The 14,700-nt window shown below is 40.1% G+C and overlaps 1 protein-coding gene across 4 annotated transcripts in view; it reads left to right on the top strand.

Moving 5' to 3' along the window:
• The window catches only part of OCA2 (OCA2 melanosomal transmembrane protein), a 685,962-nt gene that overhangs the window by 443,934 nt on the left and 227,328 nt on the right, over positions 1–14,700 (top strand). For all 4 annotated transcript variants that reach the window (XM_077296885.1, XM_077296884.1, XM_077296887.1 and 1 more), the window contains 2 exons: positions 2,375–2,431; positions 7,921–8,045. In XM_077296885.1, coding sequence (XP_077153000.1) covers positions 2,375–2,431; positions 7,921–8,045 — 182 coding nt within the window. The remainder of the gene's footprint in view (positions 1–2,374; positions 2,432–7,920; positions 8,046–14,700) is intronic.

The raw sequence follows: 14,700 nt of genomic DNA, 5'->3' as shown, positions 1-14,700 counted from the left end.
GGACTGAGTCCTTGTGCATACAAATTCTGTCTGTTTGTCCTGAACTTTGCACTTTCTAATATAATTTTAGGCATAGTGAATTAAGTTATATATTAACTACATAGTAAAATACTTTAGGTTCACCGCTATTAGCAAATATTTCCCCTTAAACCGCTCAAGTGTTGCTTTGGAAGTATGCTTTGGGTCATTGTCTTGTTGGAAGGTTGAAACTCCATCCTTGTCTCAAATCCCTGATAGACTGAAACATGTTTTGCTCAAGAATATCCCTGTATTTCACCTCATCCATCTTTTCCTTGGCTGGGACCATTTACCTGTCCCTGTTGCAGAGAAACATGCCTCACTGCATGATGCTTCCACCACCATGTTTCACTGTGGGGATCATGTTCTTGGTGTAATGAGCTGTGCTGGTTTGGCGCCAGAAATCACGTTTACCTTGGTGGCCAAAAAGTTAATTTTGCTCTCTTCTGACCACAACACCTTCCTCCAATCATTTGTGGAGTCTCCCACATGTCTTTTGGCAAACTCAAATGAGCCTTATAATTTTTGTGTGTAAGCAAAGGCTTTTTCTGATTGAATTAAGAAATATTTAAACACAGGTCATAATATAAAAATAAAATAGATGCAAACTTAAGAGGGTGAATACTCTTGCAAGCCTCTGTATTTTCTATACATATTCCTCTGTTAGCAGCATAACATTTTTTAGAAATTACATAAAAATTAAGCCCTATATATCTTGTAAAAAAAAAATAAATAAAAGGGGAGAAATACAGTATTATTTTTATTGCTGAATGAGTGTTTCTAAAAGAGAATGTATGGAAAACCCTATAAATGTCCTTGGCCAGGGACTGGATAAATTGGCTCTGAATTGAATTGGTTAATATGTATAGCAGTCTGTGTTTAATTACATTTTTGTATTTCCAATCAGAAAAATCCGTTTTTATTCCACATGATTAATAGCCTAATAACAACAAAACAACAATGTACCAGATGGAAGTGTCACGGTCAGTTGAAAGTTAGGTGTATAGTAATTGTCTTTTTATTTAATATTCCTTCTTTCATTAGTCTTGTTCTTTATGATTGAATTTTCTTAATACAATTTTAACTGCACTTTAAAATAGAACGGTAGGACAGGTAAAGGATTGTTTGCTACAATCATTACATATTATTGGGGTCAACCTATTTTATAGCATATTAACAAGATATACCATGATTGATCATTCTATTTGCAGACAGTAATATAGCTTGTAGGAAAGAAGAAGCGCAGATAGTGTCTTATCTCACAATTAATAGAAGATTTACCACTAAAATAACTGCTCACCTAATGTAAAATATTCACAAGCATATATTGCCGGCTGACGCAGACCCACCGGCTGACATGTGACGTAGCTAAATCGCTGAATAGGAAGATTTGTGGGTTATGATCCACGCTACCAGCTAATCCAAATCAGACAAAGTGTACAACTGAACAGTGATTGTTTTCTACTCATTTCGGAGTGCACATGACTCCTTCCTCAGGAAATACCACAAGTGTATTGTAGAATGGAGGCTTGTAATTGGCTGTGAGATTAGGGATGGCTGGACACTGATGTCTTACTTTTCCTTGCTAAGTTAATCCTAAAATTGCCAAGCATACTTGGGACCTGCATCTGACATTTTTGACAGATCCTTTAAATATTCCACAAATGTCAGAGATGAAACAGCCTGTTATTTTGTAACATTTAATACCGATCTAGTCCCATATATAAGAAAAGGTCACATGCAGAATTTTATAAAGACTCTAACATAAGAAGCATCACTGAGACAAATGCAAAAATGAACATTTTTATTGAAAAATACAGTAGATGACCTATAAAAATAACAGTTCAAGGAATCCATACGAGGTTAAGAACCAGACAAAAAGAAAAATGGGCATGGCAGTTGGTACTTGTCAAGTAAAATCTTACATCATTCTTAATATACTGTAGTTACTGATGAATGTTTTAAAATAATTTTATGTCCTATGGAAGACAGCCCGGTGATCAGCTCGTTGCCGCAGCACACACTTGAGAAACGCTGATGATCACTGCCAATCATCTAGCCATACACTTCTCTGCAGTGAAATACAGTAACTGTACAATTTAGATGTCAGCTATGTAAATATAATCCAGTATATGGTTGAACAGATCTGCAAGACAAAACCAGACACTTAGTGACCTCAATCCCTTATGTCTTGTGAGTTTATTTAGTAAGTCACTCACCACACTATTTGATGGGAAATGGAGATTAGTTGTCTGAATCATTGACAAAACAGTTTTGTTTTAGCACACAAATGTGAATATTTTAATGATGAATATCATGTCTTTGCTCATAAATCATTTGATCTTTCTCATTTCAGATGATATTAGTGGCAATATTCTCAGAAACTGGATTCTTTGACTACTGTGCAGTGAAGGTAACTACAAATTTCAATATTTTAATCTCTGGGATATCAACAAAATGGGTTCTAAGTATGTCACCTAATACTGACATGACATGGTGTTATTATATTAGGGAACTAAGAGGGTACTAAGCTTAAAATTTCATTTGGGGCACATTGCGTAAAGAGACAAGACATCTTCTCCACTGGATAGTGATAGAACAGCACAATGGTAGTAATAGGAATCCTATTGCAGTCTGTTATACTTATTAAAAGTGTTGGCAGGTCTTTTGATATTGAAGGCCTATCACCAGTCATAAATATCAAATTGCAAGAGGTCCGGCAACTGGCACCTCCATCGATCACATGTTGGCAAGTCCAGTATGTACACTTTTTACAGAGTGACCTCTAAAGATGAGCGAATGTGTTCGGAAAACGTTTGTCAATATCAAATTTGGCATGAATGTAGCAAATTCGGATTCATACTCACTTTCACGAGCATTTTATCTCAAAGTCGGCAAAGGTCGGTCACAGTTAGGTCAATCGTCGCTTTTCCACTAATGCTTTTGTATTACTTTGGCCACTATAGTTGTACTATATAATGAGCAGAGGGTACGGGCTTTGTGTTGATTACGGCAACCTATTGGGTCACAGAAACCATTCACAACGTCAGGTCACAAGGTCTTCTCTGATCAGTTGCTGAAGTCAGATGTCCCTAGCCATATTAAAAACTGGCATCTTGTTTTGCTGGTGCCATTTGCTCAGTGTCACAATGCAAAGACGTTGTTCCTGCTCTAGAGCTAGTGCTGCTGAAAGTGAACTTGTCAGTGAAATAGATAGGATCCTGTTCTGTGTGTAGTCAATCTTCCAGCATCGAAGCACAGCTTGGGCAGCACGGTGGCTCAGTGGTTAGCACTGCAGTCTTGCAGCACTGGAGTCCTGGGTTCAAATCGCACCAAGGACAACATCTGCAAGGAGTTTGTATGTTCTCCCCGTGTTTGTGTGGGTTTCCTCCAGGTACTCCGGTTTCCTCCTACATTTCAAAGATATACTGATAGGGAATATAAATTGTGACCCCCATCGGGGACAGCAATGATAATGTGTTCAAAACTGTACAGCGCTGCAGAATATGTATATTTCAATGCATGGAATGTTATGGCATATCACATTGATAACGTTTTATGTCTATATTATTCTCAAGTAAAAAAAAATCTCTCAAAAGTCGTGGTATGTGCAGAATTTACTTAGAGTTTAGCCGTGTTTAACGTTTTTAAAGCCATTTTCACTGTATAGAAATTTTCACTGTATAGAAAAATTTAAAGAGGTATTTCCATCTCCAAGATACCAGTCCAAAGTATAGTACGTGTAATAATAATTATTATTCTTCATCACCATTTGTGGGAAACCACTATTGGTGTCTTCGGCAGTGCAAAAGAGGTCTATTTATCTCCTTTCCTGGAGTATCCTCACAAAAATACATAATAGCCTGGTCTGATTGTTGCACTTTTCCACTGTGCTTTTACCATTTCTTTGTGCTTTGATGCAGCATTCTTTATTTCTGTTTCTTTTGTTATTCTGTATGTATTAATGCAATTTTCTATGTAGATAAACAAAATCTTTACTTTTCAAAAACATGCTGTTTTTTTAACTCCTTAATCCCATATGACGTACAATCCCGTTGAGGTGGGGTGGGCCTTAATTCCCACCGACAGGATAGTATGTCATATGCGATCAGCCACACTCACGGGGGGAGCGCGGCCGGGTGTCAGCTGACTATCGCAGCTGACATCCGGCACTATGTGCCAGGTGCGGTCACGGACCACCCCCGGCACATTAACCCTCGGCACACTGCGATCAAACATAATCGCAGTGTTCCGGCGGTATAGGGAAGCATCGCGCAGGGAGGGGGCTCCCTGCGTGCTTCCCTGAGACCCTCGGAGCAACGTGATGTGATCGCGTTGCTCCGAGCATCTCTTACCTCCTCTCCCTGCAGTCCCCGGATCCAAAATGGCCACGGGGCTGCATCCGGGTCCTGCAGGGAGGTGGCTTACCAAGCGCCTGCTCAGTGCAGGCGCTGGTAAGCCAGGAGCGCTGTAAGTCAGATCGCCGATCTGACAGAGTGCTGTGCAAACTGTCAGATCAGCGATCTGTGATGTCCCCCCTGGGACAAAGTAAAAAAGTAAAAAAAAAAAATTTCCACATGTAAAAAAAAAGTAAAAAAAAATTCCTAAATAAAGAAAAAAAAAATATTATTCCCATAAATACATTTCTTTATCTAAATAAAAAAAACACAATAAAAGTACATATATTTAGTATCGCCGCATCCGTAACGACCCAACCTATACAACTGTCCCACTAGTTAACCCCTTCAGTGAACACCGTAAAAAAATAAAAAAAGAGGCAGAAAACAACACTTTATTATCATACCGCCAAACAAAAAGTGGAATAACACGCGATCAGAAAGACTGATATAAATAACCATGGTACCGCTGAAAACGTCATCTTGTCCCACAAAAAATGAGCCACCATACAGCATCATCAGCAAAAAAATAAAAAAGTTATAGTTTTCAGAATAAAGCAATGCCAAAATAATTATTTTTTTCTATAAAATAGTTTTTATCGTATAAAAGCGACAAAACATAAAAAAATGATATAAATGAGGTATCGCTGTAATCGTATTGACCCGAAGAATAAAATTGCTTTATCCATTTTACCAAACGCGGAATGGTATAAACGCCCCCCCCAAAAAAAAAAATTAATTCAGGAATAGCTGGTTTTTGGTCATTCTGCCTCACAAAAATCGGAATAAAAAGTGATCAAAAAATGTCACGTGCCCGAAAATGTTACCATTAAAAACGTCAACTTGTCCCGCAAAAAACAAGACCTCACATGACTCTGTGGACCAAAATATGAAAAAAATTATAGGTCTCAAAATGTGGAGACGCAAAAACTTTTTTGCTATAAAAAGCGTCTTTTAGTGTGTGACAGCTGCCAATCATAAAAAATCGCTATAAAAGTAAATCAAACCCCCCTTCATCACCCCCTTATTTATGGAAAAAAAAATGTATTATTTCCATTTTCCCATTAGGATTAGGGCTAGGGTTATGTCTAGGGTTATGGCTAGGGTTAGGGCTAGGGTTAGGGTTGGGGCTAGGGTTAAGGCTAAAGTTAGGGTTAAGGCTAAAGTTAGGGTTGGGGCTAAAGTTAGGGTTAAGGTTTGGATTACATTTACGGTTGGGATTAGGGTTGGGATTAGAGTTAGGGGTGTGTCATGGTTAGGGGTGGTGTTAGGGTTATCGTTGGGATTAGGATTAGGAGTGTGTTTGTATTAGGGTTTCAGTTAGAATTGGGGAGTTTCCACTGTTTAGGCACATCAGGGGCTCTCCAAACGAGACATGACGTCCGATCTCAATTCCAGCCAATTCTGCGTTGAAAAAGTAAAACAGTGCTCCTTCCCTTCCGAGCTCTCCCGTGCGCCCAAACAGGGGTTTACCCCAACATATGGGGTATCTCCATACTTGGGACAAATTGGACAACAACTTTTGGGGTCCAATTTGTCCTGTTACCCTTGGGAAAATACATAACTTGGGGCTAATTAATAACTTGTGTGGGAAAAGAAAAAGATTTTTTATTTTCACGGCTCTGCGTTATAAACTGTAGTGAAACACTTGGGGGTTCAAAGTTCTCACAACACATCTAGGTAAGTTCCTTGGGGGGTGTAGTTTCCAAAATGGTGTCACTTGTGGGGTGTTTCTACTGTTTAGGTGCATCAGGGGCTCTGCAAATGCAACGTGACACCTGCAGACCAATCCATCTAAGTCTGCATTCCAAATGGCGCTCCTTCCCTTCCGAGCTCTGCCATGCGCCCAAACTGTGGTTCCCCCCCACATATGGGGTATCAGCATACTCAGGACAATTTGCACAACAACTGTTGGGGTCCAATTTATCCTGTTACCCTTGTGAAAATACAAAACTGGGGGCTAAAAATCTATTTTGTGAGAAAAAAAAAAGAATTTTTATTTTCACAGCTCTGCGTTATAAACTGTAGTGAAACACTTGGGGGTTCAAAGCTCTCAAAACACATCTAGATAAGTTCCTTAGGGGGTCTACTTTCCAAAATGGTGTCACTTGTGGGGGATTTTAATGTTTAGGCACATCAGGGTCTCTCCAAACGCGACATGGTGTCCCATCTCAATTCCAGTCAATTTTGCATTGAAAAGTCAAACGGCTCTCCTTCCCTTCTGAGCTCTGCCATGCGCCCAAACAGTCATTTACCCCCAGATATCAGGTATCAGCGTACTCAGGACAAATTGCACAGCAACTTTTGGGGTCCAATTTCTTCTCTTACCCTTGGGAAAATAAATAATTGGGGGTGAAATGATCATTTTTGTGAAAAAATATGATTTTTTATTTTTACGGCTCTGCATTATAAACTTCTGTGAAGCACTTGTTGGGTCAAAGTGCTCACCACACATCTAGATAAGTTCCTTAGGCGGTCTACTTTCCAAAATGGTGTCACTTGTGGGGGGTTTCAATGTTTAGGCACATCAGGGGCTCTCCAAACGCAACATGGCATCCCATCTCAATTCCAGTCAATTTTGCATTGAAAAGTCAAATGGCGCTCCTTCCCTTCCGAGCTCTGCCATGCGCCCAAACAGTGGTTTACCCCCACATATGGGGAATCAGCGTACTCAGGACAAATTGTACAACAACTTTTGGGGTCCATTTTCTCCTGTTACCCTTGGTAAAATAAAACAAATTGGAGCTGAAATAAATTTTGTGTGAAAAAAAGTTAAATGTTCATTTTTATTTAAACATTCCAAAAATTCCTGTGAAACACCTGAAGGGTTAATAAACTTCTTGAATGTGGTTTTGAGCACCTTGAGGGGTGCAGTTTTTAGAATGGTGTCACACTTGGGTATTTTCTATCATATAGACCCCTCAAAATGACTTAAAATGAGGTGTGGTCCCTAAAAAAATGGTGTTGTAAAAATTAGAAATTGCTGGTCAACTTTTAACCCTTATAACTCCCTAACAAAAAAAATTTGGTTCCAAAATTGTGCTGATGTAAAGTAGACATGTGGGAATTGTTACTTATTAAGTATTTTGTGTGACATATCTCTGTGATTTAAGGGCGTAAAAATTAAAAGTTGGAAAATTGCAAAATTTTCAAAATTTTCGCCAAATTTCCGTTTTTTCCAGAAATAAACGCAAGTTATATTGAAGAAATTTTACCACTATCATGAAGTACAATATGTTATGAGAAAACAATGTCAGAATTGCCAAGATCCGTTGAAGTTTTCCAGAGTTATAACCTCATAAAGGGACAGTGGTCAGAATTGTAAAAATCGGCCCGGTCATTAACGTGCAAACCACCCTCGGGGCTTAAGGGATTAATACACATTTTTCAACAAATTGTCAAATTTATACTGCAGCTTGGAGTCATATTATGTAAAATACTAACTGTGCTTTTTTTGCTTATTTTGTTAATTGCATTTTATTTGTAAATTATTTATTTTCAACAGGCCTACAAGCTATCCAGAGGAAGAGTGTGGCCAATGATAATAATTCTATGTTTTATTGCGGCCCTTCTCTCTGCATTCTTAGACAATGTCACCACAATGCTGCTTTTCACCCCAGTGACAATAAGGTATCTAGTTCATTGGCGTGGTCTATGATATCCGTGATGCAGTTTTGCTCATGGTCTTTATGAATATTTATACTGTACAAGTTTGGGGATATTTATTTTTTTATTTCGTTGGAGTCAAATTCTTTCCAGTAAAAATAAACCACATAATAAATATATCAAGCTACTAATAAGCATACAAAATAAAAACAAAAGCTCTAAAACCTACAAATCCTTCCATTTTGACCTAGTTGAAATTCTTTATACAAATGCTCAAGAAAGTCAGTGTATAGTGCTGTGTGTTATTCTAACCTTAAAAGATCTAACATTCTCAATAAATTGCTTTATCAAATGTAATTTCCCTTAAAGCTACCATATTTGCTTGCATCAAACCTTTCTTTAAACTTCAAATAAGTCCTTTATAATTAAAAAGTAATCTAATATATAAAGCTGAATGTGTGTGTGTGTGTATGTATGTATGTATGTATGTCCGGGATTGGCATCTGAACCGTAGCAGCTACAGCCACAAAATTTTGCACAGTCACACGTCTGGACCCCGAGAGCGTCATAGGCTATGTTGTGAGGTGAAATTTTAACCCCGCGCTTTCCAATTCACCAAACAATTTTGCCCCTATCTACATAATGGGGAAAAAGTGAAAGGAAAAGTGTTGGAGGCGTCGCAGCTACAGGCACAAAATTTTGCACAGTCACACGTCTGGACCCTGAGAGCGTCAAAGCTATATTGTGAGGTGAAATTTTAACCCCGCGCTTTCCAAGTCACCAAACAATTTTGCCCCTATCTACATAATGGGGAAAAAATGAAAGGAAAAGTGTTGGAGGCAAATTAACAGCTGCCAGATGTGAACAAGGGGGACTTAAAGAATGACAGCGATGGCACCAAAGAGTATATACTGTACAGTTGCTAAGGTGGGGCCCCAACATGGGATAATCACACCACCACGGGGATATGAACACACACACAAAATGCGCCACACACTACCACGTGCTCGAACACATATACCACCCTCAGTGCACATTTCACCACACATACACCAACCTCGCCACATAAAAGTAGAAACACAAAAGTCGCCGCTCAAAACTCGCCACGCGCAAAACTCTCCACATGCAAAACTCGCCACACGTGCAAAACTCGCCACACGCAAAACTTGCACACGCAGAAAAATTGCCACACGCAGAAAAATTGCCACATGCACAAAAGTTGCAACACATGCAAAAGTTGCCTCACACAAAACTTGCACATACTCAAAAGGCACCACACATAAAACTCGCCACGCGCAAAACTCGCCATGCGCAAAACTTGCTGCACACAACTTGCTACACTAACCTGTCACATGCAACTCGACACACAAAAAGTTGCTACACGCATGTCGCCACACAAAACTCATCTCACAAAAGTCCCTACATGCATGTCGCCACACGCAACTCAACACACACAACTTGACACACGAAACTCGCCCTAAAACACACACAAGTCTGGTATCCTTCAAAAATAAAAATCTGATTAATAAGCAGACAAACTACAAGAGCAACAAATGTACCATATAGGAATCCGGCAGCTGTCAGTCACATGACCAGTCTATTATGTGTATGTGTGAGCTAATATATACTGCCAGGGGGTGGGCTTACTGTTGGCTGGGGATTTATCAGGCTGCCATTTTAGCTTACAAATACTGAGGTAAAAATACTGACCAAATAACGTGTGAACGAGGGCTAATACAGGAGGAGATGGCATACAGCTATATACTATATACAGGAGATGACACACAGGTATATACTATTTACAGGGGAGATGACACACAGGTATATACTATATACAGGAGGAGATGACACACAGATATATACTATATACAGGAGAGATGACACACAGGTATATACTATATAGAGGAGGAGATGACATACAGGTACATACTACATACAGGAGGAGATGACATACAGGTATATACTATATACAGGAGGAGATGACACACAGGTATATACTATATACAGGAGCAGATTACCTACAGGTATATAGTATATACAGGAGGAGATGACACAGGTATATGCTATGTATAGGAGGAGATGACATACAGGTATATACTATATACAGGAGATGACACACAGATATATACTATATATAGGTGAGATGACACACAGGTATATACTATATACAGGAGATTACATACAGGTATATCTAATATATAAAGCTGAATGTGTGTATGTATGTATGTGTGTATGTCCGGGATTGGCATCTGTACCGTCGCAGCTACAGCCACAAAATTTTGCACAGTCACACGTCTGGACCCCGAGAGCGTCATAGGCTATGTTGTGAGGTGAAATTTTAACCCCGCGCGTTCCAATTCACCAAACAATTTTGCTCCTATCTACATAATGGGGAAAAAGTGAAGGGAAAAGTGTTGGAGGAAAATTGACAGCTGCCAGATGTGAACAATGAGGACTTAAAGAATGAGAGCGATGGCGACAAAGAGTATATACCGTACAGTTGCTAAGGTGGGGCCCCGACATGGGATACTCACCACACACGGGGATATGAACACAAACACAAAATGCGCCACACACTACCACGTGCTTGAACACATATACCACCCTCAGCACACATTTCACCACACACACACACCAACCTCGCCACATAAAAGTCGAAACACAAAAGTCACCACTCAAAACTCGCTACATGCAAAACTCGCCATATGCAAAACTAGGCTCACGCAAAACTCGCCACACGTGCAAAACTCACCTCATGGAAAACTCACCTCATGCAAAACTTGCACACACAGAAAAATTGCCACATGTACAAAAGTTGCACCACATGCAAAAGTTGCCTCACACAAAACTTGCACATACTCAAAATGCACCACACATAAAACTCGCCACGCGCAAAACTCGCCATGCACAAATCTTGCTGCACACAACTTGCTACACTAACCTGTCACATGCAACTCAACACACAAAATGTTGCTACACGCATGTCGCCACACAAAACTCATCTCACAAAAGTCGCTACATGCATGTCGCCACACGCAACTCAACACACACAACTTGACACATAAAACTCGCCCTAAAACACACACAAGTCTGGTATTGTCCTTCAAAAATAAAAATCTGATTAATAAGCAAACTACAAGAGCAACAAATGTACCATATAGGAAATACGGCAGCTGTCAGTCACATGACCTGTCTATTATGTGTATGTGTGAGCTAATATATACTGCCAGGGGGGAGGGCTTCCTGTTGGCTGGGGATTTATCAGGCTGCCAATAGCAACCAATCACAGCTCAGCTTCTATTTTGCTACAGTTAATTAACCTGAGCTCTGATTGGTTAATATAGGCAACAAAGACATTCTCAGTATAACAAAGCTAATATATGTTGTGAAATGCTTCTATTTGCTTAGTTTTTGCCTTTTAATAATTACATTTCTATCTATTTGTTTTGTGGTTTTTGTGTGCAGAATAAATTTTTGTTAACACATTCTATTTTGCTAACAGCAGTCATTAACCCGGGCGAAGCCGGGTAGTACAGCTAGTATATAATATAGTTAAAAGCCATCCATGCTCTGGGAAAGTATTGTTAGACATCAGTGACCTTCTACTCCTGTGTAATCATTGCCACCAGGGATAGCTAAAGTTTACATGATCTGCTAGTACTAATTTTTGGTTTTGAGACGACTTCATTTAGATTCAGTATACAAACATTTAGTTCTTTTCTATTTAGTTAGATTATATCTCTTTCTAGAAGTTCATAAAACAATACATAAATTTTACTACATGGTCACCAGAGTTTATAGCTTAAAGCTTTTTTTTTTTGCATACACGAGAAAAATGTTCTGTTTTGGCTGGGTAACTTCAATCAGTTCAAAAACTCAGACACCAGTGATAAGCGATGTCTGAGAACCAGTGCTCCAGGGAAGGCATTGAATGCTTTTATTTTGCTTTGTGATACATTCTTTGATAAACAAATGTCAGACCAAATTTGCTGCAGCACCCCGTTATTGATAAAATTGTTGATTGCTGATAATTTTCTTTCCTTATGCCAATGTACAAATGTAATTGCTACTAAATCTATTCATTACAAGTGTGAGCTATTATCACAAACAGTAATAAATGAAACAAGACTGAAGGAGTAACTGGATAACTTTTCCCATTCTATTTTCAGTGGAAATATGTATGTATGTATATGTATGTATGTATATATGGGTATATGTATGTATATATGTGTATATGCATGTATATGTGTGTGTATGTGTGTGTGTGGATATAGATATATCGAGATATATATTGATATAGATAGAGAGAGATAGAGAGAGATAGAGAGAGAGAGAGATATAATCTCAAAAAAATAAAGGGAACACTAAAATACCACATCCTAGATATCACTGAATGAAATAGTTCAGTTGCAAATCTTTATTCATTACATAGTGGAATGTGTTGAAAGCAATAAGACATAAAAAGATCAATATAAATCAAAATGGAAATCCCATGGAGGTCTGGATTTGGAATGATACTCAAAATCAAAGTGGAAAATCAAATTACCGGCTGATCCAACTTCAGTGGAAATGCCTCAAGACAAGGAAATGATGTTTAGTTGTGTGTGTTGCCTAAATGTTCCTGTATGACAAATAAAAAAATAAAGAAAGAAAGAAAAAGATCCCTACAATGCCTGATGAGGCGGTGGATGGTCTCCTGAGGGATTTCCTCCCGGACCTGGACTAAAGCATCTGCCAACTCCTGGACAGTCTGTGGTGCAACGTGTCATTGGTGGATGGTGTGAGACATGATGTCCCAGATGTGTTCAATTGGACTCAGGTCTGGGGAATGGGTGGGCCAGTCCATAGCTTCAATAACTTCATCTTGCAGGACCTGCTTACACACTCCAGCCACATGAGGTCTGGCATTGTCCTGCATTAGGAGGATCCCAGGAACAACCGCACCAGCATATGGTCTCACAAGGGGTCTGAGAATCTCATCTCGGTACCTAATGGCAGTCAGGCTACCTCTGGCAAGCACATGGAGGGCTGTGCAGCCCTCCAAAAAAATGCCACCCCACACAATTACTGATGCATTACCAAACCAGTCTGTTATGGACCTGGTGGTTAGGTGCACCAGGAATGACCTGATAGTTAAACACTGAATCAGGACGAGCTCTGGGGAAATGGAAACTCTGCTGACCGCAAACCCTACTCCTATCAACACAACTAAAAACAGCCGTGGAGCGTGCCTGACTCTGCCTAGACGCCTCTTCACAGCCTAAGAGCTAACTACCCCTAAAGAAAGGAAACAAAGCCTTACTTGCCTCAGAGAAATTTCCCCAAAGGTAAAAGCAGCCCCCGCACAAGTATTGACTGTGAGATAAGAGGAAATCACAAACACAGGATGAAATAGGTTTTAGCAGAGAGAGGCCAGTCTAACTAAACAGATTGAGGATAGAAAAGGGATCTTTGCGGTCAACACAAAAAGCTAGAAAAACCACGCAGAGTGTGCAAAAAATACCCTCGCACCGACTCACGATGCGGTGGTGCCACTCTGCACCCCCAGAGCTTCCAGCTAGCCAGGTAGTTTCATGATAGCAAGCTGGACTAGAACTTAGCAAGAAAAACCATATGTAACAAATGAACAAGCAGGAACTTAGCTTGTGCTGGAGTAGACAGGTCCTCAGAAAGATCCAGGAGAGATCTGAACCAGTACTAGAACATTGACAGCTGGCATGGAGTAACGATCTGAGTGGAGTTAAATAGAGAATCAGCCTAGCCCCAAACGAGGGCAGCTGGAGAAGGAATCTCAGAACCAGCAGCTCCACTCACAGCCACCAGAGGGAGTCCACAGACAGAACCCACCGAAGTACCATTCATGACCACAGGAGGGAGTTCGAGAACGGAATTCACAACAGTACCCCCCCCCTTGAGGAGGGGTCACCGAACCCTCACCAGAGCCCCCAGGCCGATCAGGACAAGCCAAATGAAAGGCACGAACTAAATCGGCAGCATGGACATCAGAGGCAACAACCCAGGAATTATCCTCCTGACCATAGCCCTTCCATTTGACCAAGTACTGAAGTTTTCGTCTCGAAATACGAGAATCCAAAATCTTCTCCACCACATACTCCAATTCCCCCTCGACCAACATCGGAGCAGGAGGATCAACGGAGGGAACCATAGGCGCATATCTCTGCAGCAACGACCTATGGAACACATTATGGATGGCAAAAGAAGCAGGAAGGGCCAAAACGAAATGATACAGGATTAAGAATTTCAGAAATCTTATAAGGACCAATGAAACGAGGCTTAAACTTAGGAGAAGAAACCTTCATAGGAACATAACGAGATGATAACCAAACCAAATCCCCAACACGAAGTCGGGGACCAACACGGCGACAGCAGTTAGCGAAACGTTGAGCCTTCTCTTGGGACAAGATCAAATTGTCTACCACATGAGTCCAAATTTATTGCAACCTGTCCACCACAGAATCCACACCAGGACAGTCCGAAGGCTCAACCTGCCCTGAAGAAAAACGAGGATGAAAACCAAAATTACAAAAAAAGGCAAAACCAAAGTAGCCGAACTGGCCCGATTATTAAGGGTGAACTCAGCTAATGGCAAGAAGGTCACCCAATCATCCTGATCCGCAGAAACAAAGCATCTCAGAAAAGTTTCCAAAGTCTGATTGGT

Source organism: Ranitomeya variabilis, chromosome 3, assembly GCF_051348905.1.
Source record: "Ranitomeya variabilis isolate aRanVar5 chromosome 3, aRanVar5.hap1, whole genome shotgun sequence".
Taxonomy (NCBI): Eukaryota; Metazoa; Chordata; class Amphibia; order Anura; family Dendrobatidae; genus Ranitomeya; species Ranitomeya variabilis.
The sequence above is the reverse complement of the archived record's forward strand: the minus strand, read 5'-3'. Positions and strand labels throughout refer to the sequence as shown.